Source organism: Antennarius striatus, chromosome 5 (genome assembly GCF_040054535.1).
Source record: "Antennarius striatus isolate MH-2024 chromosome 5, ASM4005453v1, whole genome shotgun sequence".
Taxonomy (NCBI): Eukaryota; Metazoa; Chordata; class Actinopteri; order Lophiiformes; family Antennariidae; genus Antennarius; species Antennarius striatus.
This window is the reverse complement of record NC_090780.1, coordinates 23,988,176-24,015,702: the sequence shown is the minus strand read 5'-3', so window position 1 is coordinate 24,015,702 and position 27,527 is coordinate 23,988,176. Positions and strand designations below refer to the sequence as shown.

At 42.8% G+C, this 27,527-nt stretch overlaps 1 protein-coding gene across 2 annotated transcripts; it reads left to right on the top strand.

The window, feature by feature from the left end:
• The first annotated feature begins 1,130 nt into the window (after positions 1–1,130).
• Positions 1,131–23,044, top strand: phf2 (PHD finger protein 2). Of its 2 annotated transcripts, none has more exons than XM_068314896.1 (22): positions 1,131–1,529; positions 11,601–11,686; positions 11,781–11,895; positions 12,173–12,333; positions 12,949–13,090; positions 13,163–13,349; positions 13,430–13,592; positions 13,980–14,067; positions 14,259–14,365; positions 15,613–15,704; positions 15,786–15,875; positions 16,267–16,620; positions 16,736–16,849; positions 17,753–17,868; positions 18,028–18,206; positions 18,562–18,629; positions 19,239–19,405; positions 20,077–20,393; positions 21,213–21,308; positions 21,386–21,495; positions 21,578–21,902; positions 22,544–23,044. In XM_068314896.1, exons 1-22 carry the CDS (start codon positions 1,432–1,434, stop codon positions 22,630–22,632), a joined length of 3,264 nt encoding a protein of 1,087 aa, XP_068170997.1. In that variant the 5' UTR covers positions 1,131–1,431; the 3' UTR covers positions 22,633–23,044. The 2 variants fall into 2 exon arrangements, with proteins under 2 accessions (XP_068170997.1, XP_068170996.1); XM_068314895.1 differs by having other exon boundaries at positions 20,056–20,393.
• Positions 23,045–27,527: the final 4,483 nt, after the last annotated feature.

Genomic DNA, 27,527 nt, shown 5'->3' with positions numbered 1-27,527 from the left:
ATGAAGGACCACACATGAAAAACACACTGAGTGTAAAAAAAAAAAAATCAGCTTTAACTTGTCTGTATTGTGAATGCAGTCAACGTCTGGCTTTAGAAGGGATTCAGGGCTCGTCATTGATTTCTGGGAATAATCAATAAGTTAATGTCTCCAATGAAGCAAAGATCAAAACATTTATTTATTCAATAATAAATGAATGTATTATCCTTTACAGTATAATAAAACCATGTAATACTTTTAGATGCTATTCTTTAGTTATAACAATTTCCTTTTCACATACAGTAAGTTATATCTTTATAATCTTATACAGTATAATATACAAAACATTATACATTTAAGTGTTATTCTTTAAATTTATTATATGTAATATAGCGTTAATCCTAAATAGAATGAATAAAAATTCATAATATACTGTATACCATCATACTTATTATTTTGCACGTTTAAATGTTATTTAATCGTGCAAACAAAATTAAACAACACAAGTATTACGTTACCTTGTATAATTTACATTAAATAATATGTAATGTAAATATATATGGATACATACATGTAATTGATATTACTATATAAGTTGTTGTCTTTTTTAAAAAAACCAAGTATATTTAAAGTTATCTTATGTAATTTACATTTTCATTATTAATGATTATGGTGTAAATTAACATTAAATACAACAAAAAAAATTTATATTCTAATTGCAGTTAATTTAATCACGAACTGATCAGGTTAATTATTACGTAATAGCTGAAGCCCATCAGCTCATAGTCAAACATGTTTTTGTCTGCGAGGCTTTTGAATGCAGCTGCTGCGTTCAAAGCCCCTCTGTTCAGACCCGCTGCAGCGCGTTGATTGATTCGGACCATTCATTCATCCGCTTTTTAAAAAAAAACAAAAAAAAGAAAAAAAAAGAAAACAAGCAGCTCCCTGACGTAACTTTCACATTTAATTATTTATTTGCTTTTTTTTTTTTTTTTTTTTTGCTTTTTTTATTTATTTATTTATTTTTTTAAATTTCATCCTCGACATCATCGAAGCTTCACATTTTTTTCTTCCTCCGGGGTTTCGGTTCCGTCCAGTCACCACTGGAGGGAGGGAGTTGGGGGTGGGGGTGGTGGTGGTGGTGGGTTGGGGGTGGGGGGGGACACACACACACACACACACATGCATGTAGTAATAATGAGAATAATGAGAATAATAACGATGCGTTCAAGGACAGCCTGCGACGCCGCGCTTGTGTCTCCTCCGCCCGGCCGCGGTGTGATGGGGATGTGCGTTTAGGCTCCAGGTCTGCCCCTGGCCCTGGTTTTTTTTTTTTTTTTTTTTTTTTTTTTTTTTTTTTCCTGGGGAAGATCATATTGGATCATATTGTTTGCAGGACGTTGTTCCTCCTGCAGCCCCCCCAGTCTATCCCGACGTAGTTGTGAATTGAACATGGCGACTGTACCAGTATATTGCATCTGCAGATTACCTTACGACGTGACCCAGTTTATGATCGAGTGCGATGCTTGCAAGGACTGGTTCCACGGCAGGTAAGCTCCGAAAAAAGACCCGCCGCCGTGATGTTTTTTTTTTTTGTGGTGCGGGGTGTTTTTATTTATATATTTTTTTTAAATTTTTTTATTTTTGGCGTTTTGCGGAAAACAAACAAAAATGGCGAGGTCTGCTGGTGCGTTTGACAGCTTTGTGGCTCTCCGTCGCCCGTCTTGCATCTGAACAGAGGGCCGCTTTGGAGAAGAACAAGAAGGCGGAGTTATCCGCACCCGAGACCCGGGGTTGTGTGACATTTTTATCGGGAATAACACAAACCAGGAGCCGTTAATAAAAAGTTACCGCGGGGGGTTTTTTTTTCGCTAGCGGGCGCCGTCTATTTCGTGAAGCGAATGCGTATGTGACCACCGCTGCGTAGCCCCAAACTCAGCCGACCCCCGATGCGAGCGGCGGCGGCGGCGGGCGGAGAGGGAAGCCTCGGCGGGCTCGCCTCCTGCCTCTCGCTGCCTTCCAGTCGATGTTTAGCGGGGTAGCCTAGCTAGAATCCGCCGCGGCGGAAGCCTCTCCGGCGAGTTTTCACCGACTGTTTTCACCCCGACTTCGGTTTGAAAATCACGACCGGAGTCGTAGCCTTCCTGGCGGGCAGCAGCCATGGCTGACAATAGCCCCGCTTTGCTGGAAGCTTCGGGGGGGGGGGGGTAGCAGAACATGTTTCCCGTCGCTAACAGAGCTGGTCTGACTGCACTTTTTCTACGCTATCGCAGCAATTAGACGGTGACATATCATCCGTCGCTGCTCATCACTTCCCCCCCCCGCGTTATTCACCCCCCCCCCCCATATGGTAGTTCTTACTGCCCCCCCCCCACCACCACCTCCATGTTCGATCTTTTCGTGTTTCACATTTTTCCTTCACTCTTTCGGAGGTGGTGGTGGTGGTGGTGGTGGTGGTGGGGGGCGTGTAATTACCGGTGTTCCGGTCGGTGATCGAGCACCGGGCGGTGTTTACGCGCCTGAACGTTGACGCTGCCCCGCTCCCCTCGCCCCTCCTCCCCGGCTGCCTCCGCTGCCGTGCAGCCGGCATCGCGGCGGAGCTCCGGTGACCTCCACCGAGAGAACGTCCGAACAAAAAGCATGAAATCTTCAACCTTAAATGTGTTGAATACTGATTCACACCAGGACATATATCAGGTCATGGGTTGAAGGTTTACCTCCTTTATAAGGACCAGAAAATGTGTTTTATTTACATAAAAGTGTGTTATAATGGAATCCTTCCAGTTTATAATGAAGTATAATAATTCAGGCTGTGATATGTAGGTATTTACAAATGTCAAATTTTGGTAAATTAGGAATAACAACATGGATTTTAATCCCAATTACATGTTAGCAGTTTTCTTGACATTAAAGTACGATTGCCGTAAATTGTACGTAGTTAGTTTGTCCCATTGTGGCATCACTTCCAGCAGTAATCCTTCTCTCTGTGGAGCGGCACAACCTCTGTATATCCTTTGGGATTGGCGGCCTGCTGAGTACCCGTGGATTGCTCAGCCCACCCTGCAGGTCTTCATCAGGGTCGTATCGCTTTAGCGTGGGCAGGTCTGTCACAGTTGCCCTGTGGTGTTCGGTGTTGTGGCGGAATCCTTCTCTGAGTTTTTCAGACGGGGTTGAGGTGGGGGTCACACTACATCCGGTACAACACCGGTGTGATCCCAGTCGGAATGGCTCAGCTGTGACATTCCGACTGGGATGTCAGTGTTGGTGCCTGTTCGTAGCGGTGAGTCACTAAACTAGAAATACATTTTACAGAATCAAGACTGTCAGCTTTGAAGCAGATATAATTCTAAAGAAAGAAAAGCTCTTTCTAGAGATGACCCTTCTTGACAATTGTGCAACAGCGATGCATTCTCCAAATAAAACATGAGGCGTAACGCAGCGGCGTCTGCATTCAGTCGCCTTGGTGACGTTGGATTAACACGACATCGCTGGTTTTTTTATTGCTTGGCGGTTGACTTTGCGTGGTTTCCCACATTTTCCCCTGACATTCTTCTGCTTTGAGTTTGCAGCTAACTGCTACCAGCAGCTTTTTGAATCTTCCAGTTGCGAGCTTCAACACCGCGCTTTAGTCACCGGGCGGGCCCGTCCCGCCGCCTGGCCCCGCCTCCACCAGGATGTGTAAAAGAGGATCGTGATGCACCTTAGCTCAGCTGTTTTCACTCTGTTGTAATGAGTCAGAGGTACACCATACTCCACCCAGAGATGGAAAGAGTCACGTTTTACTGTGCGCTGTTATCAGTCATGTTGTGCATGATCGTTAGAGGTTGTTAGAGGTGGTAATGACTGAGTAATTATATCGTCAAGCTATAGAAACCAGGTAGGTAGACTGATAGAACTCCTGTTCCATCAAAACTACAAAAAATGTTTCCCACTTCTTCAAAGTCGTCTTGCCACCTCTCAGACGTTATGTTGCTTTCAAGAGTCAGGGCTGAGGAGACAGTTTTTGAGAGGCGGCTGACCGTTATTGTTGCACACAGCTGGTGTTTATCAGGAAATAGTTCAGATTTTCAAACCATAGCAGCTCCAGAGCCGGTGTTGTCTTGTTTTTAATCTACATGTCCGATTCATATGTTTCACTTGTGTGAGATACAGCAAAAACACAACCGGTTCTTGAGAGGTTGTTCGGAAGTTGATTTGTTCGTAAGTGTTTATTTATTAAATTTTGATCTATAATCACCATTTCAGGTATTTTAAATACAATTTCTACTCTAAATACAAAAATGCTATTCCGTAAGATTAACCAAAAACAATAGAAACACATAAAAACCCATGATAAATGAAAATACAGGTACAGGTCATTTGGAGTTCAGTCGTTATCGATTATATGTCGGTTTTCAAACAAAATGTGTGAAAAAATAAAAATGAAGTTTACGCCATTTAACTCAACCTCTGTCCATCACAAATACTGGACTCTAAAAATCACGAGAAAACCGTTAAAACGCTCATGATATTATGTTGCTGTACAATATAAAAGAATAAAAACATGAAATCATATGAAAATACATATGTTTATTTCCAATATCTAATGTTAAGTGTCATTTATAATTCATGTGATCGTTTCAATCCAGATTAGTTTACGGTGTACATTACTTTTCTCCTTGGGCTTTTCCCTTCAGGGGTCTCCACAGCCAATCAGTGTCCTCCATCTAACCCTGTCTTCTGCATCGTCTTCTCTCACACCAACTACCTTCATGTCCTCTTTCACTACATCCATAAACTTCCTCTTTGGTCTTCCTCTAGGCCTCCTGCCTGGCAGTTCAAAACTCAGCATCCTTCTACCAATATATTCACTATCTCTCCTCTGGACATGTCCAAACCATCTCAGTCTGGCCTCTCTGACTTTATCTCCAGAACCTCTAACATGTGCTGTCCCTCTGATGTACTCATTCCTGATCCTATCCATCCTGGTCACTCCCAGAGAGAACCTCAGCATCTTCATCTCTGCTACCTTAACCCTTATTTAATCCTTGAGGAGCAGAAAAAGAAAACACCTTAAGGATCTCTCCACCAGTTTTAAAGATCGACAACAATCAGAGTCAGCTGCTTATGTTGATGCTCCACTGTTGATACTGTATGTGACTTACCTTTAGATTGAAGGAAGAGGAGGGAGGAGTTACTGTTGGTCAGAGTCAGAGTTGTCATCTTCACTACCTTTGCTTTATCATCCATGATAAACAGTAAAGCCTGACGCGCTGAGATGCTAACAAGGACAACAACAACAAGAGGGGGACGAGTGTTGAAGCTGCTTGAACAAAGCAGTGCTGCCCCCAAGGGGGTGGTGGTAGGAAGCGGAAATGTGGCGGCGCGCATTTGTTCATACCTCTGAATGTTCGTATGTACAGGACTACCTATATTATGCTATTAGCCAAGCAAACACTAAGACGTGATGTCATTATATTGTCATTAGCGCGATGCTAAGACTGCGTTCACGTCGCCAGGCTGAAGCCATTTTTTTGTCCAATCGTATCAAATCAGGTGTAAGTCACATCCTGTGTGTTCCTACATGGGTAGGCTATGAATGCTACATGTGCTTAGCTAGCATGAGTCATGGAATTCCCCTGACTCATTGTCATTTAATAGACAATCGTGCACTACAGGCGTGTCACACTTGTGATCACACGATTCCAATTATTTCAGCTAACCGCAGATCATTGGTGTCATTCTTAAATTGCGTTACTTCCACTCATCCTGCCACACCTCCATCACTATTTCCAGCTTGTTCTCCTAATGATGAGGTCATGTGGTTTTCTTTGACGCCTCTAACTCTATATCTCTTGGAATGTGTCATTTAAAAAAAATATTCTTGTTAGCATCGCACTGTAGCATGGCTGTGGTTTTAAACAGAATGAAGGGACAAAGCAGCTTTGTTTCTATCTTTTCCTGTTTGACCGCTTAGTTACTGTCATATACTGTAAATGGACAGCAGCAGTTCCTGCCTGTATTTCAAAATAAAAGCTTGTTTCAGTGGCAGAAACCATTCGTTTTATTGAAAAGGGCTTTATTTTCAAACTCTCCATGGAATTGTAATGTCAATTGATTTTGCCAAGTATTGATATTCTTAGGTCCAAAATTTTGGGCTTGAACTCAGACATTCTGGACAACCAGAGCTACGTGAACGCTGGAACCCGAAACTGTGCAGAACAGGAAAAACTTTAATTTAGCTTTCAAAAGAAACCTTTTTTAAATGATCTAAGCATTTTTCCTGTTCCTGGCTGCCAACCCTCACTACTGTCACAGTGATGAAGGCGACACCTGAAGAATCAGCTCTGCAGTGTAAAGAGGAATTAAGTGAGCAACAAATGACTGCCCATTTGTTGCCACGGTTGCTAATGCTAAATTGCGCTGTGCAACATTATCTTGACCTTTGCTCTTTGACCCTTAAATGGAGGGATTTGGGAGTGGGTATGGAATAAATGTGATTACTTATTGGTATAAAATCCGGTTTGCCAGTTGAACCGATTAGTTTTTGTAGACGGTACCCCCGACGTGAAGCGACAGCGAATGCGTTTGCGTCTGAGGGTGTGTTTGTTGTTGTGTTTGTTCAGCTCAGCCTCTGACTGAGCTCATCGCCCACTCTGGTTCTTTCTCTTCCATCCCTCCAGTCTCTCCTCCCCACCTCCTCAGTGTTTTCATGAAGCACCCGTCCCCACCGATCAGCAGGACTGCACCTCCGCTTCTGGTTGATGCTCATAGATCGAGAGGCGACAGATAAATCCACTTTTTAATATCACATATTTAAACTCGGTTCTCCTGCGGGTGGTTAATGGTCCAGTCCTCGTGTTTAATCATCCAAAAGCTCTGAGCGAACCCCCCGTTCTCCTTGTCGTTCAGCAGTTCTCTCCATCCTGTCGTCCCACAATCCTCAGCGGCGTGAAAGGGAGATGTTGGAGATGGTGTTGGTGTTCCGCACGCGGTTCAACATTCCAGATGATTTCTGGTGCAGTTTTCTCTCAATGTTTGCTTTTTGTTTTGTTGTTTGTGAATGAACTTGCAGAAAAATTATGACTGAAATAAATTTATTGAATTCGTTCTAGAATAAGAAAAACATCTGAGGTGTTGTGACTATAAAGCCAAAACTATGCAATGAAAGCATTTTTTAAACAACTGCCCCCAAAAATCTCTTCCTTATTTCTTAAATAAATAAAGAGGATACTTTTTTAAATTTCTCTGAGGGGATGTAAAGTGCAAAGAAACACATAAGCTCTCTCCTTAAAAGGACAAATAATGTTTCATTCCAAAAAAATTTTTTTAAAATATCTTTAAATTAGGCTCTACATTGAAATAACTAAATAATGCACATAACTAAAACCAACTGCCTTACGCATCTCACTCCGTATATACTAGTGGTCCCCAATCACTACTATATAAGAAAACAATTGACCCCTGGATTGGATGCATCTCCACATGAACACTTGTACATTCACGAGGATCTGCCCAAACAGACTCTGTCGTCATCAGATGACAAGAGAGAGACTGAGCAACAATGGAGGTCATCAGCAGTTCACAATCTGCTGTTGACAAAGTGTTTGCCGTCCTCCAAAACCAAATGTCAGGCAATCGTTTTGCTGCTAACGCGTCCGTTTGTGTTGGACCGCCGCGTGTCGTCTCACCACCGCGTCTTTTGTTGTCGCTTTTAATGATGAATGTGAACCGTCAAGATAATCGAATCTGATCTGTGCCAAACACCCAGAATGAGCGATGACGCATGCGAACGTAGCCTTAGCTGGGCTGGGGTTGACAGCTGTGTGTGTGTGTGTGTTTGAATGTGTGTGTGTGTGTCACTGATAAACGTGCACAGGTGAGGCTAAACACTGACATGATGGTTAATCACATTTATTATGCACGACTGCGTGGAGACGCAGGAAGGAGTTATATAATTTAACGTTCCATTTCCTCTTTGCGGCGGCAGCAGACTTATCTAACACAAGCAAACAAACAGACTGTGAGAATCTCTCAGGAATGTAAATAAACAGCTGAACACGACTGTTTTACGACTGTTCGCCGCTGCGGGTGTGTTTACAAGTCGCTGCTCATGACACGCTCTCTGTTTCAATGATTTATCGTTGCTAGTCGTCGGAGCGTTCCCACCGAATGAAGGAATTCCATAATAAATGTTTTTGACCCCAAGATCTGTTGCCATGCCAACTGATTTTATACTAGAAGTAATAGTTCTGTGTAATCCGGAGAGGTGCTAGTGCATCTGCTCTAATCCGGCTTTTCTTATTTGTCTAGTTCATTCATGTTTTTTCCCCCCGAACCGGTTCTTCCACTTTCGGGGGTCACGGGGGTTGCTGCCGGGCAGACGCTCCGGACGCGTTGCCAGTTTTTTCCGTTTGACTTACGATTAGCATGAGGAGATAAACAGACTCAACATGAGTTCAGCGCAAATTTTCGCTGTCGTGAATTAAGCTAGGAGGGAAATGTCAGACGGCGTTGCGTCCGAACGCGGTGTAAATTAAAATCTGTTAAAGTTTTATTATTACTAAGAACTACCAAGTACAGAAGTGGTGCATTCTATCAAGGAACTTTTAATTCAATTTTTTATTTTGTTTTATTTTTTCTGTATCCATGGCGACAACAAGGCTCATTCTAGCTTTCATTCTAGGTTTCCTTTCTGGAGCAGATCTTGAAAACTCCTCAGTATTTTTAAGCAAAACTTTATCGACACAATCGGAACTGTTGCCTCATGTTATTCGGGAACCTTTAATATGTATTTGTGGGAGGGGATTTTGTTTCCATAGTTACCAGATGGCCACATTCTGTTTGTGAATTAGCTTTTGCAAGACAATGTTTAATTTTTTTTTTCATTAAACTTTATGTACACATCTATCCTGTACAGGAGAGATGGCTTTTGATATCTCATGGCTTGGGAAGATTTCATTTATTGATTTCATTTTGAGAACAGAAGTTTTTTTTTTAATCACATATCCAAATAATAAATTCCAGGTAAGATTTATTCTGTAAAATAATGGGAGGGTGCTGGAAGCAATTTCCTGCTCACTTTTTTTCCACGTGCTGCTGTTTTCAAGTCTGAACACATGGTTAACTCAGTGTTTTGAGACACAGGCGCATGAGTAGTTTGTGTCATTGTTGGCGTCAGTCTTATTATTGTGTCACGCTGGGCTGCAGACATGTGATTGTATGTTTTGTGAAATGCTTCCTTCTCAAATGATGGAAGCGTGCGTCAGGTAAAACGTGGTAATGTTCTCCGTTCAGTGTGACCGCAAACGCCTACAACTGAATCACGTGTTATTTCCCATACTTTAATACCAATAATTAACAATAATATAAAATGAATATCATCTATTTGTTTGATTTTTACATTTTATCAATTGGAGGGAAGAGAAACCGCAGCGCCGTCCAGAGAAAGAAGAATAACTGCTTTGCTTGGCGACATATTTTCTTATCTGGGTATCGGAATTTAAATGCGAGCAAACATTTGTAATAAATGCACATAAATAAAACAAAATAAAAGCTTTGGTTCACCTTTAAGTTAGTTATGTTGTCGCAGATCATTCCTGTTCATCGGCCGTCGTCTCCTCCCAGATCTTTGACCTTTTTCTTCCAAACATGTTTGAATGGAGTTACAGCGTCATCAGGAAAAACACCCAATCATCCCTGAGAATCACGCTTACCTCACCTGGTTCACATGAGTGTGTGGGTGTGTGTGCAGCATGCTTGTTTGTGTTGTGTCTCAGACACACACACACACACACACACACACACATCTTCAGCTGCAGTTCAAATAGAGGGCGCTCACGAGGAACTATTCAATGGTTATAAATAGAGCTGAGTGGCGGAAATAATCATAATTTTCCCTACAACCAGACAAAAATTTAGTTTGTGACAATTTGTTATTGATAATACATAAGAGGTGAAATGAAAATATACTACAGGTTATGTATTTTTTCCTTTCAGTGAAGGTGATTTTGCTCAGTAAACTAGTTTTCTGTTATTGAATAAAAGACTTTTGGACACGTTTCGTCCATGTTGCCCTGAATGGAACGAATATCTAAAGAAGGAACTTTGTTTTTACACCCAAATGTAGATGAGGTTGTTTATAAATTTGTGTTTACATGAAATTTTGAAATAGAGGGATTTTGTAATAACAGAGGTCACAAAATTATTTAATTACCTTAAAACTTTATTTTTGGGGCATCAGGTCTGGAGAGCATTTAAAGAATCTTGCTAACGCCCCCTACAGACTCAGAGGTTTAAGTTAACATCTACTGTACTTGTAGACTTGTAGTAGCCTGGTGTAAAAGATAAGTCAACATAAATTTAAGCAGAAGTAGAATAGAAACACTTGATGAGTAAAACAATGTAAAAACACTCAAGAATAAGCAGAATCTTCACCACATTCCTGAGTTTCATAAAATCTATCGTGGTGTTTTTGGCGCTGGAATGGATCAACAAAACAAAACCTCTTTCCTAGAGGTCATCAGCAGATTTGTGTCTTTTTTTAAAGGAGTCGAGTCGACTGGTCGTCATCTTCACTGCTTCTATTACTCATTCATCAGTGGCGTCCAAGCTTCTCTAAAACACGTTTAAAACAGACATAAAATCTGGTCACTGGATCTCAAGTCCTTCCCCGTTTATTACATCTGGTGTGGAAGCTTTGTAAGCTGTCGCGCCTTTAGACTCCTAATGTGATCGGTGTGTGTTCAGAGCTGTGGTAATCTTTTGGCCGGTCTTTCCAAGCCCAGCAATGTCCTGAACAGGCATTTCCACTACGCTCCCGCCCACACTCGTATTTGCCTTCGGTGAAAGTGAGTGGGCGGCGTAGTAAAGCTGTGGAGCTCGCCTTGGGAACATAGGAGCCATTCTGGGAAACTCCCAGTTCGTTTTAGTGGAGCAGCGTCTCCAAACGGGAGGAATGTGCTGGTGTGGAGGAACGACACCGCTGCTAGGTGGAGCTGAGGGATTATGTTAGATATTCTAAATTAAATTGAGTGTTTATTCACTGGCTTTTTGCAAATTGATTCTCTTTTTGAATTGGATGCCAGTTGGGAATTTGATTTAAAGACGGGAAACATCAGTAGGAATCCACAGATATACAGGTTAAGGATGGGCTGAGGTTTTGCCCTTCTGCTCCCTGAACTTGAGTGGAATCCGGACCTTTCAGGACCAGGTTTTAATCGCACCACAACTGACGGGCATGGAACCCCCGGACCTCATGTTTTTTCACAAATTAACATTTTCAGCTAATCTTTCTCGTCTTTGATTAGCTGCTAGCTGTTGCTAACTGCATTGTGAGCCACACAGAACACTGCCCTACCCTGCTTCCTCACCCCCTCGCCTCCTAGCCGTGTTTACACAGATGTGGATCCGATGCTGTGACCGGATCTTCAAGACTATTCAGACTTTAATCGTTTGTGTTTTTTTGTTTCCGTGGTTACGTGGTTGGCTCCATTCTGTTTGTGAAAGTTGTTTTATATAAGGGTTTCAGGTTTCTCAGAGACTGTCTTGAGTTCTTCATGATAAAACTTTTAAACTTCAATCAAAACGATGACTTTTTACAAATTTTAAGTCAAATTTAAAAACTCTTCCTGTCCTTCTAGCTGTGTTGGGGTGGATGAAGATGACGCTCCAGATATCGACATTTATCACTGCCCGAACTGCGAGAAGACCCACGGTAAATCCACATGTGAGTATGAATTGTGAGGATAACTTCTGACCCTTAATGTCGTTTTAGCTTGACAAAGAAGCTCTGCATCGTTGTGTTTCTTCCTGTTGATCAGTGAAAAAGAAAAAGAACTGGAGCAAACATGACACGGGGCAAAGCACAGACATCAAAGCCGTTCAGAACGGCAGTCAGGTTTTCATAAAGGAGCTCCGCAGCAGGACGTTTCCCAGGTAACAACATTTAGACATGATTTTTCTTCTCCTTATTGAGCTGAAAGAACAGATTTACCAAAATACATTAAAATTCAGTCTCTAATGAATTCAATTAGAATAGAAAATATATTCTGCTTCATATTGATTATTCATTCAGACTTACTAGTTTCTCCACTAGGGGGCAGTGTTTCACCACATTTATCTTCAGCTGCTGAAGTTGTAGCTCTTTATTAGGTATGTCCAGTTTGTGAAACTTACCCATCATGCTCTGGGGCTTCTTCACTCTGGTGTCCAGTGCTGATGATGTGGTGGTGAAGCTGGGGGGCGGTCAGCTGACCATGGACTACCTAGAGGAGAACGGCTTCAACGAGCCAATCCTGGCACAGAAGAAGGAGGGCCTGGGGATGTCCATGCCGGCCCCCACGTTCTACATCAGCGACGTGGAGAACTACGTCGGTAAGGAACACAGCTGGTCGTAGCACTACTGCAACCAGAAACTAGATAATATTCTAGTGTAACTAGTGTAATATTCTGACTATAAATATTCAGGAGTAACTTTATTGACAAAGCAGGTGTTACAAAAAGAAGAGAACAGTAACAACTATGATTATTTTTACAGCATGTTTCTCGTCGGTAGGGGGCGCACCTCCCCTTCATGTTCCCCACGCACTGCTCCCGTCTCCATGACATCACATGTTGCACATCAACACCACACAGAACCAGTTTCCTGTTTAAAGACAGCACTAATCCTGTAGAACAGGGGTGTCAAACTCATTTTCACCGAGGTCCACATCAGCATCACGGCTGTCCTCAAAGAGCCAGATGTAACTAACAAATGTAACTCAATGTAATGTAACTAAATAAATAACTCTGACTATTACCTATTCAAATTACAAACATTACACATTTTTGACCTACAGTATTTATTTTTAGACACTCTGACCCTTGATGCTCTCGTGGGCCACATAAAATGATGTGGCGGGCCACATTCGGCCCCCGGGCCTTGAGTTTGACACATGTGCTGTAGTAGTTTGTTTTTTCTTAAGTGTGGTTTTTTTCTCCTCCTTTCAGGTCCGGACGTCGGCGTTGACGTCGTCGACGTCACCAAACAGACCGACAGCAAGATGAAGCTCAAAGAGTTTGTCGACTATTACTACAGCACAAACAGGAAGAAAGTGTTGAACGTCATCAACCTGGAGTTCTCTGACACCAGGTGCGTGCTTTTAATCTGAAGATCCTGGAAAACTCCCACTGCCGATTTCTGACTGTGTGTTTCCTGGCACAGGATGAACAGTATCGTGGAGAGTCCGCAGATCGTACGGCGGTTGTCTTGGGTAGAAAACTACTGGCCTGACGATGCACTGCTGGGGAAGCCCAAAGTCACCAAGTACTGTCTGATCTGCGTCAAAGACAGCTACACTGACTTCCACATCGAGTGCGGCGGCGCCTCCGTCTGGTACCACGTCCTGAAGGTCCGTCCCACTCCTCGCTTGGACCAGAACGTCCAATCAGAATGAACCCCGTAAACCAAAGACTGTCTTTGTGTTTGCAGGGAGAAAAGATCTTCTTCCTCATCAAGCCCACCTCGGCCAACCTGTCCCTTTACGAGCGCTGGAGGTCGTCGTCCAATCACAGCGAGATGTTCTTTGCCGACCAGGTGGACAAGTGTTACAAATGCACACTGAAGCAAGGGCAGACTCTGTTCATCCCATCAGGTCAGAGCGACGAACGGAACAGTAGACTAGAGTAGACTAGACTAGAGTAGACTAGACTAGAATAGAGTAGAATAGACTAGACTACAGTGGACTAGACTAGAGTAGACTAAAATACACTAGACTAGAGTGGACAAGACTAGACTAGAGAAAACTAGAATAGAGTAGACTAGACTAGAATAGAGTAGAATAGACTAGACTAGAATACACTTGACTGGAGTAGACTAGAATAGACTACAGTAGACGAAAATACACTAGAGTAGACTAGAGTAGAGTAGACTAGAGTAGATTAGACTAAAGGAGAATAGGCTTGGCTAGAGTAGAATAGGCTAGGCTAGATTAGAATAGCGAGTTATCGTAATGCTAATTCGTCCCCGATTGCCTCTTCAGGTTGGATCAATGCAATACTGACTCCGGTCGACTGTCTGGCGTTCTCTGGACACTTCGTCCACAACCTGAGTGTGGAGATGCAGATGAGGTTCGGATGCCATTTCATTACTTGTTCAGTCTTTTTGACATCAAGCAGGTTCCTCTGGGTCTTCATTTGAGTTTTCAGCTCCCAATTCCACCCATCTGTTAAGAAGTCGTCCTCATTTATACTTACCTGGTGAAACATTGCTGCTGTAAACCTTTTGAAAATGTGCGGCGGTGTGTTTTTATTCTCCTCAGAGCTTATGAAATCGAGAAGCGGCTAAAGGTCAAAACTCTCACCCCCTTCCCCAACTTTGAGACGGCGTGTTGGTACGTGGGACGCCACCTCCTGGAGAGATTCAAAGGTAAACAGTTTTAGTCTTTATGTCCCCACCGTCGCTGTAGAAGGCCTTTTCTCCCGAGCCCCGCGTTCACCTTGTGTCTGCGTGTCTGCTGCACAGATGACCGGCTGGATTCTCTGATATTATTTCAGTCATTAAATCGGTGAATCGCCAAGTTCACAGATGATTATCTTCAAACGCTTTGGCCCAGCTAGAATCACTTGCTCCATTACAAGCTGTGTTTAAACTCCGCTCAGCTGGCTTGGGCCAATTGTTTATATTTCCACCATTTTCTGTGTGTGTGTGTGTGTGTGTGTGTTAATATATTAGTCTTTAGTGACTTCCAGGCCTTTCAGTGCAAGAAGACGAGCGCCTTTGCTGCTGCTGCGTTTTGGACCCGATGTTATTAATAATATCCCGTTTTTGGTTTGAAATCCGTTTCATTTGATAGAAATACGATATTTAATAATAGAAAATACGATGTTAACGATCCGACGCTCTGCCAGTAATCGACAAATAAAGAGGAACAACTTCAAAAGATGAGTTACTGGATTGTTAATGTAGACCAAGTCTAACTAACCGGAGGGTAATTTTCATCCATGTCTGGTTTATTTCATCTAGTTATCCCTTTTAATTGAGTTAATCAGAATAACCAACTGATTAATTATGGTTAATCACAGGTAAATAAATATTTATATATAAACTTGATCACTCCAGTACGTTTGGGAATGCGAAGTATCTCCTAATGTCCAAATATCCGGAACAAAGAGATAGACAGCAGCTGTGGACCAATAAACCTTCTGTTTCTGCTCCGTTTCAGGCCGTTGGTTTACCGTCTTTTATTTTACTGTACAAGTATGTAATAATAGAGTCTCCAAACATGCTCAAATTACACGATTCATCACAATGAGCACCAGCATAGTGAGATCATCATCCTGTTGCGAGGCAGTAAAATTGCAGTTTGAGATGAAATGTCTGCGCCGGTTTATCCAATAAAGATATTTAAAACTTGACGTGAAGTATTATGCCCGTTTGAAATTTGAAATACTTGTGGGTCTACATCCGTTCTCCCCCCGCCGCGGTAACCATTAACTACTCTAATAAGGTCTTCAGTGACATGTGAAGATTTAAAGAGGTGCTTCCCTCCATTCCCTCCTAATATGAGCGTCACCAGCTCACAGATGGATGAAAACGAAGAAAAAACACATTGATTTACGTGGAAATGTTGCAAACGCTTGAATAAAAGTCAGAATTCATTCACTTTTTCGCAGGTTTACATAAAGCGAACAAGCAGCCGGCCCCTTACCTGATCCACGGTGCCAAAATCATCAACGGAGCCTTCAGAGCTTGGACTAAAAAACAGGTACGTCTGCGTCGCGTGTCAGTCGTCCGTCCGAGGCGTCGGCGTAAAGAATGACTTACTCCTTGTGTTTTCTAAAAACAGGCCCTCCTGGAACACGAAGACGAACTCCCAGAGAACATGAAACCGTCGCAGCTCATCAAGGACCTCGCAAAAGAGATAAGACTGTCAGAGGTATTTGGATTTTATTCGATCTGGGATCCGTTAAACCCCAAGAACCAACGTGTGGAGAGTTGGGATCCGCTCAAGGGTTCTGTCTGTTAAAGGCAGTTGATTTTATTTTTTTTTCTCATTGCAAGTGCTTTCAGTTGAGGGATCCGATTTATTTCTGCAGCATAAATGCTCTTGACTTACTCTTCTTTGGAAATTCCACTGGATTTGGTGCCAAATAATTAAAATTGAATTTAAAATGAATCAATTGAATTGGTTTGTTTCGATGAACTCATGAAATGTCACCAGAGCGGTGTGATCGATAGCTTCAAACTGTTTTGTTTTCATTTGGAATTCAGGTAAATTTACTTCAAAATAATTTAAACTTCCCACAATTCCATGCTTGTACTTCCAGAATGCAACCAAAGCCATTAAGAGCGAGCCCAGCATCAAGATCCCGGTGGAGGAGCCCCCGTCCACCCACTCCGAGCCCGAGGAGCCCGTTTCCCCGGCCCACGTCCCCTCGCCCAGAGGAGAGAAAGCCAGAAAGAAAGCCTCCAAACCCCCGAAACCTCCCAAGCCTCCCAAACCGCCAAAGATGCCCAAGGCCCCCAAGCCCCCAAAGGTGCCGAAGGTCAAGGAAGGGGGGAAGAAGAAAGCCAAGAAAGTCAAAGATCTGTCGCCGCCAACCAAGTCCTCCACGTTCGCAGCTCTGGAGTCCCACAGAAAAGACATCATCAGCAAAACGGAGCAGCCAAAAAAGATGAAGGTGAGCAGATGTTGACGTCAGAGGGGTTATAAATTGTCCCGATTTCGCGGAATTATTTCGGCCATTTTTCGCCCCCTGCCTGTCTAATTTAACGGGGTAACCATCCGTTACACAGGTGGTTAAGAACGTCCTGAGCATGTCAGAGAAGGAAATAAAGCAGAACAACGTGGACAAGTTCGAAATCAGAGAGCAGAATAAAAACAAGACCGAAGCGAAATGGAAGTACAAGGTAAGAAAATCCCACGATTTCAAAAAAAAAAAAAAAAAAAAGCAAATCACCTCCCCCATTCTTTAAAAAAGTGAAAATGATCCTCAAGGAAAGAAGAGTCCAGGAAAACACGACTTTGCACACTTGACTTCAAAGCAGCGAGAGAAAAAAAAATCCCGATGTGGCTCGACTCGCACGTTTGAGGCCTGCAGCTCATCAGCGCTGCAGAAACGTCCAACCTCCCACAGTTTACCTAATGGAATTACGTCCATATCCTCTCTGCTGCGTCCTAAGTGTTCACACATGCTGTCGGCTTTTACACAAAAAGTTTGTTGTGTCATCATCCCCGAGCGGCAGTCGCACGAGGGGGACTAACTTCTGTGGAATGTTAGCAGATCTCAGTCCGACGGTTCCTGCACAGCGTTTGCAGTAAGAGAGCTTGTTTTGTCGTGGTCACCAGAGGCGACGCCGCTGTGTGGTGTGCAGAGGAGAAATGGACGTTAGCATCTATTTTCAGGCGAAAAAGAATTAAATATCTGTTCTTGGATCATTGCGCAGTCGCTCTGCAGTGATTTCTATTCTGATTCCTAAGTGACGGTTTGGTCTGATTGGTTCAGATAACCTGATAATAAATAAAACTTAATGCAAACGGAACAGAAACTAAATTAAACTGACATTAATTTCCTCGGTTTCTCTTACAAATTACCCAACATTCACCAATATTGGTTAAATTAAAGAATCAAGCAAAATTAATTCACCTTAAATTCATGATTTTCTCCTTTTTGCTGTGATTTTTAAACTTCTGCCTGATTAGCGACTAATAAATGATTATGCTAACACACACACACACTTCCAGAGTCTGATAGTTGACGTCGTGGGGACCGTGTGTGTGTGTGTGACGTTACTTCCTGTGTGACTCCACAGAACAGTAAACCCGACTCGCTGCTGAAGATGGAGGAAGAGTGCAAGTTTGACAGAACGCTGCTGTCGGGACACAAAGACAAGTTCAGCTTCACCATGTCCCACAAGAAAATGCTGGGGTAGGTATGGAGCCTCCAGCGTCTCAACCTCCTCTTGTGGGGTATTAGGGTGATTTCAGAGCCGTCAGCCATCAGCGCCGCATCCATCAGAGCTAATTCAAGGACTTCGGGCTGCGAGAGCCTCCAATGACTCTTATTGTCCTGCGGTTTCCTTTTCAGTTCCAAGATGTTGAAACCCCAGACTAACTCAAGTGTTTTTGGATCGTTACAAAACCTAAAAGAGGACAAAACCAAGCCAGTGAGAGACGAGTACGAGTACGTGTCGGATGAAGGGGAGCTGAAGATTGACGAATTCCCCATCAGGCGGAAAAAGAACACGGCGAAGAGAGATCAGTCCTGTGAGTGTTTGGGTTTATTTAGGGCCGGGTACCAAACCTCAACGCTCACCGAGTGTCAGATGGTGAATAAATGGACACAGATTGGCATTAAATGACCTGTCAGGTCAGGAGTTTTACAGTTTTGATCCATGAACTGCAACTTATTTAACCTGAATGTTTTTTTGTTTTGCTTTTTTACATAATAATGTGTTAAAGAAACAGTTCACGCAAAAAAGTCCAGATCTGAGCTGGGATCTCCAAGCTAAATTCTCTGACTCACATCCACAGATTTTAATTAGATTTTTATTCATATCCATCCCAACATTTTAAATTTTTTTAATCTGTTTCTCAGTAATGAATTAATTTATCGTTCCAGTCCTGTCAGACATCAGAGAGCCGATCCAACCAGCCAAGAAACCAAAGTTCCAGTCCCTGGTGTCCAAGGTACGGATCACATGACACGCCTTTACACTTATCAAAATCACATGTTGCGATGCTAAGTAGCTAACGCTAACACTGGAGTCCTACAACCAACTCCGCCCACTCACGAGCTTCAAAATAAACATAATAAACAATCTAAATTAATTGAAATAATTTTTTTTAATTCTATGAAATAATTTATTGATTATGCTAAAAGGTGTTTTATTATTTGACATGAATTTACAAAAATACCTCAATATATCATGAATATTTCAACATTTTCATTTTTCAATATTATTATTATTATTAATGTTAGTTATTATTAGTATCTATGTATTGCATGAATTTTTTATAATATTGTTTTATTGTGGCGTTTTTATTTATGATAATTTTCATACGTTAAATGTCATGTTAAATTTTTCTGTAGAATCAAATTTTTAGTAGAAAAAACTTTTGATTCATTAATCAATGAGTAAATAAATGCTAATAGCCTCTAAATTATACAGGATAAGAACCAAATCCCTGTAATGGAGTTTCTTAGAATTGGAGTGGAATCTCTTTCCAAACCATAAATGGGACTCGAACCGATGGCGGTCGCCGTCGTCTCCTCACTCTGTCCTTCTTTCTGTCCAGAGTGTGGACTCCTCGGACGAGGAGACGCTTCACATCGACACGGAGGTCAAGCCAGAGGTCAAATCTCGCAACTCCAAGGTCAAGAAGAAGAGCGGCAGCGCCGCCGGGATCCTCGACCTGCTGCAGGCCAGCAAGCAAGTGGGCGGGATCGACTACAGCGCCAACAGGTAGCCCCTCCCCCCTGATGACATCACGTCTCTCCTTCACACCCACACACACCTGGGTTACAGAACACGCATTAACATCCGAACGCCTCCCGCTGGACCTTTTATTTCCCGCTCAGTCGATTAATTTTAAGACGACCCACTGACAGACAAAACGAGCCGCTATGCGACGATGGAATCGGATGAAAAAAATACTTTTCATGACTTCACCGGCGACTGGAGCAACAGTTTACACACATTCAGTCAGCAGCTTCATCCCCGCCTTCATCTATCAAAAACGCCGCGCGGCTCCAGGCTCTTCCTGCCGCCTCCCGCACGCGTCGCTCCCCTCTTGATGGTCTGTTTCCACCGCGGCCGGAGCCGCAAATGAGCGCTGAAAGAAAGAAGGAAAACACGGGCAGAAACACGCTCGTTTGTCATATCGTTACGGCGCCGAGCAGGATAGCCTCTTGATAGCCTCTTAGCTCGGGAGCTAATAGCTTAAATGCTACAGTTGTCCCTCGAGAACATTTAGATTTTGCTTTTCCAGATTTTTTTGATTAATTCGCAGCTGTCCAAATGATAACGATCCCTCATGAGTTCTTCCTCTGCCGCTGTGTGGACTGCCGTGTAATGCTGCTGTTGTTGTGTATTCTTTATTGACGTACTTACAGTCAGCCACCTGCATCTCCCAGCACACAGGAGGCCATTCAGGGCATGCTGTCCATGGCCAACCTGTCGTCTTCAGACAGCTTGCAGCAGCAGCAGCAGCAGCAGCAGCCGTGGAGCAACAGCCAGTCCAGAAACAATAGCCAGTTAAAGAGCAACTCGCACGGAACGCAGGCCGGGAAGAAGAGCGGCGGCGGCGGCGGAGGAGGAGGAGGAGGAGGCGACAGCAAGCGACCCACCAAACGACTCCCCAAGAAACCCAGGAAAAGCAGCAGCATGGAGAGTCTGGATTACGATGACGACCAGGATCACATGGACGCGTGTTTCAAGGATTCAGACTACGGTGAGAAGCGTTTTTTGTTTTTTTGTTTTTTATTTATTTGTAATTTTTATTTTTAATTTCGCTCCAGGCAAACTGAACGAACGAGGAAAGTGATTATCCGCCGCTAACAGGTGCCGATTCCGACTCCTGCCCTCCGTCGGAATCGACATACCCCCCCACCCCTCCCCCCAACTCCTTGGAAACGCTTCATCAGCAGCAGATGATGGAGTTTATTTCTTTCTTTTTCTTTTTTTTTTTCATGCATCCTTTCCAAAAAAAAAAAAAAAAATCCGCCCTTTCTCTTTCGTGTCGATCCAATTTGTAATTTCTTTTCTTTTTCCTTTCGGAAACGTTTTTTTTTTGTTTTTTTTCCCCCCTTTGCGAACGCCGTCCAAGAGCAGCAGTTTGGAACCCCCCCCAGCTTGTTAATAAGCCATTAACGCAAGTCAGAACTTGCGACTTTAGATGCTTATTGAACTTCTCATTAGCGTCTAATTAGTTGTTCATCACAGGAAACATTCTTGCTCTGAAACCTTCGGGGGCCTCCGCGAAGCTCTTTTTATTTTTTCTCCACGCTGGCAACTCCTTTCCTCTTCTGTAAACACGCTAATTTTCATGTTGATCGTCCAATTATCGGATATTAGAGTGCTTGGATTGGAAATGATTGTGCGGCGAGCAGGAAGAGAGGCGGGGCGGCAGCTGCCTCCCAGCTGTCTGGACGCCGTCGCTGGAAAACTTACATTTCCAAACGGCGAAGGAACGCGGATTTAATGTCGCGTTCTACACGGAACGCGTGTAATCGGCTCCCCGTCACGTGTTAACGTCGTCTTGTCGTTCCAGTTTACCCTTCGTTGGAGTCCGAGGAGGATAATCCGGTGTTCAAATCCAGATCGAAAAAACGGAAAAGCAGCGACGACACTCCCTACAGCCCGACGGGTAAAAAAAAAAAAAAACGCTCGCCGTTTGCTAGAAACGATGATTCGGTCAGGTTGGTAACTGTGATGTCATCGCAGCTCGCGTCGGACCCTCGGTTCCCCGACAGGAGAGGCCGGCGAGAGACGGCGCCCGGGTGGCATCCATAGAAACGGGGCTGGCGGCGGCAGCGGCGAAACTGTCGCATCAGGTGGGTCACAACGCCGTTTTAACACAGCGCGCGGCGAGGATTCCTGTAAATGTGACGCGAGGGAACGATGTGCGTCCCGCAGGAGGAGCAGCAGAAAACCAAGAAGAAGAAGAAAAGCACCAAAAAGAAGGCGACGGTGACGGAGGAGCCGCTGAAACTCTCTCAGGACAGCAGCTCGCCGGAGCACAACGTGGACTCCCACGACGGCAGCCTGACAGACCACGAGTTCAACACTGGGGCGGTGAAGTCGCCGGGGGCGGGGCCGCAGCCCATGGCGCCGGGGGTGTTCCTCAGCCAGCGGCGACCGTCCGTCTCGTCTCCCAGCACCAACAACAGCACCAACTCCACGAGCACCAACAGCAGCTCCACGGCCAAGGGCGAGCGCGCCGCGTCGGCGGACGCCAAAGGTGAGACTGGGGGGGCGCTAGCCGCTAACTTCTGTTAGCTTCTTTCTAAGACTTCTGGGTCGAGCTGCAAACTCACATCACGACTTTGTTGCTTTGGCGCAGACCGTCAGGGTAGCGAAAATGTTCATGAGGATAGAAGAACAACCCATAATAACGTAATAATGAACTTTACACACCCCTAGTGGCAGGATGAGAGAATTACAACACAAATTTCACTCGTATTTGATCTTAAATGTCACCTTTGGAGTGTTTTTGGAACATCTAATCCAATCGACTTTATTCATATAGAACAATTTAAACAAACACAAGGTTTCCAAAGTGCTGCACCATGAAAAGTTAAATAAAATATCAAATAAAAATCCAATAAAATATTTCAAAATAGGTTAAAAGTGGAATTAAAAGCAGACAAAACAATTAAAATAATGTGGAAAATATGAACATAAAAACACTAAAGGGTGTCAAACTGTAGCAGTTTATCGTCATTCCACCGATCCGCCACTAGGGGCAGCAGCGAGTCAAGAAAATGATGCTGCCACATAAAGGTGGATGGGAAGAAGACCCCCCAGCTACAAGATGTTGATACTTACTTGGGGAGTAGATGTGTCATTCTGACCTGCTGTCTTTTCCCTTCCTTCCCGCAGCGAAGCGGCTAAAGAAAGGCATGGCCACGGCCAAACAGAGACTCGGAAAGATCTTAAAGATCCATCGAAACGGAAAGCTCCTTCTGTAGCACGCAGCACAACGCTGCAGGACTGGGAAATCACGAGCTGGGTCCGATCCCAACCTCACCCCCCACCCCCACCCCTCCCCCACACCATCATACCCCCACCCCCCCACATTCACTGAGTCAATCCAACGATGGAAGAAAAAAGAAGAAGAAGAAGAAAAATCATGCATTTTTCAATTTCTAAGAAGAGCGTCACTCGATATAGGTTTTTGCCTCTACTTATACTTTATAACTTTCAGATATTAAAGTGTACAGAACCTACTATAAATATTTTTTAAGAGGACATGTCTCATTTTACTACAGCTGTCAGTTTATCAGGGGTTGCTAAAAAACATGAAGTAGACGTTACATTGCAGGCATTCCAAGATGTTTTATTTTGAAAGTATCCTCTGCATGTATTCAGTTGCATGTGCGCTTCTTGTGTCGGGGGAGGGGGGGGGGGGTTTGGGGGCTTTTTACACCTTATTTCTTACTATATATGGATGCAGCTTATCATTATTACTGACAAGGATTAAAAAAAAAGAATAAAAAAACAGCCCATCCCCAGCCAAGATTCTCCATCTTGTGCGCAGATTTTAGCGTTTTTTCTTGGGTTTTTTTCCTTTCTCCGTATTACGTTTGTTTGAACGATTAGCGACGATATTTATTTATTGGAAGTTGGATGTAAAGCACAAAGCGTCCGGAGCGACGTCAGCGAAGGGTTATCATAGGATTTAAAATGTTCTGACACCACAGGCGACGTAATGATAAGCCTCATCCATGTTCCGGTTCGGGGATACTTTCGCTCTTCTTTTGCTTTCGCAGGCAGCACCCACAAAAACTCATCGGCGTTTCCAACATCCTCACACAGTCCAGTATCTAGAATGTAGCTTGTACATAGCCTTTTAAATCCTTACTTTTTTGTACCCCCCTCCCCTTTAAGGCTTAATTCTACATTTTTACCAGTTTTTTCTAATTATGAATAAATGAAAAATAAATATATATATATATGGATATAAAGTATAATCCTTCATTTTTATTTTTTTTTCAAGTGTGTTTTTTTTTTTTATCGTGGAATTTAAATTTGAATTTTTAAAAAAAAATTTTTTGTTTCGATTCAAAAAGGTGTTGCCTGGAAACCAACTGAAGTAATAACTTTTTCTTGTCATATGGCCTTACGTACACAAAGCTAATCGTATTGTGATTCTGTTCGAACAAGAGACGAAGCTTTGAGGGGAAAAATGATGTAAAAAAGGATAAAAAACAAAACGAAAACACTTAAAGTTTCTATGACCAGCCTCTTGTTGGAGTTCTAGTATCCTGAAGGGTTTCAGAATTATTTTACTAGCACCTTGTGAAGTGTTTATGTGTCGGTGATGTAATTTATTAATGTTTGTAGCTTTTTTATACTTGTACAATTCCTAAGAGTCTTTGCTTTTGAATATTTCATCAACTTGTGGAATTAGCAGACAATTTTTGTTTTTCCTTTTCTTATTTTTTTTTTTTTTTTGAGGAGGGAGTGGTGTGTGCGTGTGTGTGTGTGTGTGCGTGTGTGCGTGCGTGTGTGCGTGTGTGTGTGTTCGGTGGCGGCCAATCGCAGACAATTTTTCACACTAGGATCTACATAAGTTGAACGTTTTTATCTCCGTCTCGTCGATTCTTTTCACGGTCAACATTTCCGACGCTGTTATTCTCGTTATCATTTTCCTGTTGATGCTAAAAATCCTAAACGTCTGCGCCTCCGTCGCCACAATTTATATTTCAGTTTGGGACATTTTTTTTAACACTTTAACGTGCTATACTCCGTAGCAGCAGTGTTTTAACCACAGATGTAAACTCTACGTCTCACATACAGGATGAGAAATGCTCCGATCAACTTCATATATTCAGGTTTTTTTGTTTGTACCACATTTGTGTTGCTTTTTGATTTTTTTTGTGGTTTTATTTTTGTATGTCCGACCTTATTAAATGCATCCACTGTGCCGGGACAGTGACTGATACCTGTTGTAGCTGTCTTCCCTGACTGTTCTTGACAGTACTAGTAAGTATTTACAAACCTTTTTTTTTTTTTTTTCTCTGACCTGAATCTATTTTTCTGTATTTTAGATGATTCTGTTCCAGATTCACGGCTCAACTTTATTTTTAAAACTCCGAGGAACAAACATATTGTTGTCCAATGATATGCTTGTCGGCCTTGTTTACTTTTTTGCAATACAGTTACTGTGGAAAACTTACTTTGTAATGTATTCCTCTCCCATTTTTGCTTCTGTGGTGACGACTAAACATGTTTTTTTTTTGCCTCCCACCCCCCCTAATGCTGCTTCGCATTGTCATGATTTGAATCCAGAATCTCAAACGCAAACCGATCCGGAGAAGAAGAAGAAGAAGTAGAAGAAAGAAGCCGGAGTTTTTCAGTTTGTAGCGTCCTGGAGTCGTTAGTTAAACCCAAGCCAAAGTCAACACCATTAAAAATGTATGAACATGAAGCGTTCTGGAGTTGTCGGGAGTCTTTTTCCTCGGAGGCCCCTTTTCTCCGTCTCAGGCAGGTGTCGCCGCGTCCGAGTTTGACGCAGACAGGAAGCCGGGGAGAAGTCCTTCCGTCTGCTGTTCCTGCTTCACCAGACGAGGGTCGGTTTGGAATCTGGACATCGTGAGGTGAGTCTACGCCACTAGGTGGAGACCAAAAATGCACAAATCTGACAACTAGTGGTTTTTTCTTTTTGTTTTTTTTTTAAATCGTGCAAATTTTTGCTCAAGAGGACAAAAAAAAATGCAGGAATCAACTCGTTTTGATTTGCATCTTTTTTTTTTTCCCCCCTCCAAGGTTTTTTTTTTTTTCCTCTTCTTTTTCTTCTAAATTACATCCAGATTTTTGCAGCAACATTTTTCGACTCCAACAAAAATAAGTCAATTAACTCGTTCTTTGTGTAATTAAAGACTGATTACATAAACAGGGAAGTCATGTGAAGCCTTCGTTACAACATGTGGCTCCTTCCCCCCCTCACCCCCCCCCAAACGTTTGGATCACGACACATCTGGACGTCGCGCAGAAATAAAACACCTGCCCTGATCTTCATGGGAATCTGCATTTCCCCACGTTGATGTTTAATTTAATTCCTCAATCAGATTGAGTGTGTGTCTGTGTGTGTGCGTGTGTGTGTGGAAGACATGCGGGGGGCGCGGTGAAACCGGGCGGCTGCTAAAAGGTCGTGACCCCGTTTCCACCCTGGTTAGCATCAAAGTGAGTTGTTATTGTTAGCTAATTGTTAACACAAGAACGTGAAGGGCTCCGACATCAGCAAATGAAACAATCACATAATTTGTCCTCTCAGGATCGTTTTCACGCTGACATGAAACAAAAGTTCACACTGGGATGAAAGTGGGCCAAAAAAAACCCCACAGACGTGGATTTCACTGGAATTAAAAGGAAGTTAAACTATAAGCAGTGTGGATTTAAAAAAAAACAGCTTTTAAAATACAGTCTTCCTGGATTAAAAGTTATAAAACTGTTCTTTAAAGGTTATTATTAAAGTACATAATATTTATAATCTGTCATTTTTTTCTGATTAAACCTTCAAATCGTGGACTCGAAAAAATAATCAGGAGGGAAAATTATAAGAAAAACATTTCTTAGCGCCGCGCTGCCAAGACGTTAATGCACAAGTAATAATAATATAGAAATATAGATATATCAACACATCCACAGGGGACGAGTACATTACCCAATTAAATCATAAACTGTGAGCCTCAATTACCATCTCAGAATAAGTGTTAGCAAAGATTTCAATTCTGTCCGACTAGAACCACTGCTGTCCCTCAGTAAAATCCTCATTTCATCTTTTTTGAATAAAATAGAAGTACAAAAAAAATCAGCTAATTTAATAATTTCTGCCTGCATTTGAGGTTAAAAAAGAAAAAAATGTGCCTTTTTTAACCAAATGATTTTTGACCAAATTAATCCGTTTGCTGGTCTAGAATGAAGTCGACACCTAAAATAGCTTCATAGCATCTTATCCATAATCGTAATTATAGTATCTTATTTATAATATTAATTATTTCATAGTATCTTATTTATAATCTTAATTATATCATTGTATGTTATTTATAATTTTATTTATAATTTTTATAATCATAATCTTATTTTCTTAAAGGTCAAAATATTAAAATATTGTTCTTGATAGATTTGCAAGATTTTTTTTTTTTTGCAGTATGGTGAACTCCTCATAAAAAATGCATCAAATGAAAAACGCTGCACAAAAAAAAAAAAAAAAAAAAACTAAAACAAAAGAAAAACACTCCAGCTGTAATTTTCTCATTGAACTATTGGTCCCTGAACGCACCGTCCCTCCCTTTCTTTTTGTTTTTTTTTTGTTACGTTCGCTCCAGCACTGCACTTGGTCCCCTGGAAAGGGCAAGTGGGATCACCGTCTAAATGTCAGAGTACTGAAAACAACGCCTGCAGAGTGTTCCAGCCTAACTGCACTCATGGCCACGCCGCTCTCGCTCAGTGATCACAGATGTGAGCCGGCCGCCCTCGCATCGCGTTCAAAGCCTCCGTTCCTGAAAGAGATTCCCCAGCGGTCGGGGGGAAACGTGCCGTGTGAGGGATGTCTTAATTACCCTGGAATGCCAGGTTAGGTTTTGTCTTTGTGTGGCCGTGCACTGATGCAAGTCGCTAAAAAAAAAGTTTTTCTTTTCCACCTTTTATTCATCCCTTTCTCCTGAGTTCAAGTCTGTCATTGGTCATAAAGCCTCATGATTCCTCCGACAACAGATCGGTAAAGCCGGGGGGGGGGGATCTCCAGGAGGCCCCCGGGGGCCATCGGCTCACAAAGGGCCCGAGGTTGGTCTGTTTTTGTGGCGGTGATGAAAACTGGCAGACTTGAAGCTTGTGTTCCCCCCACCACCACCCCCACCAG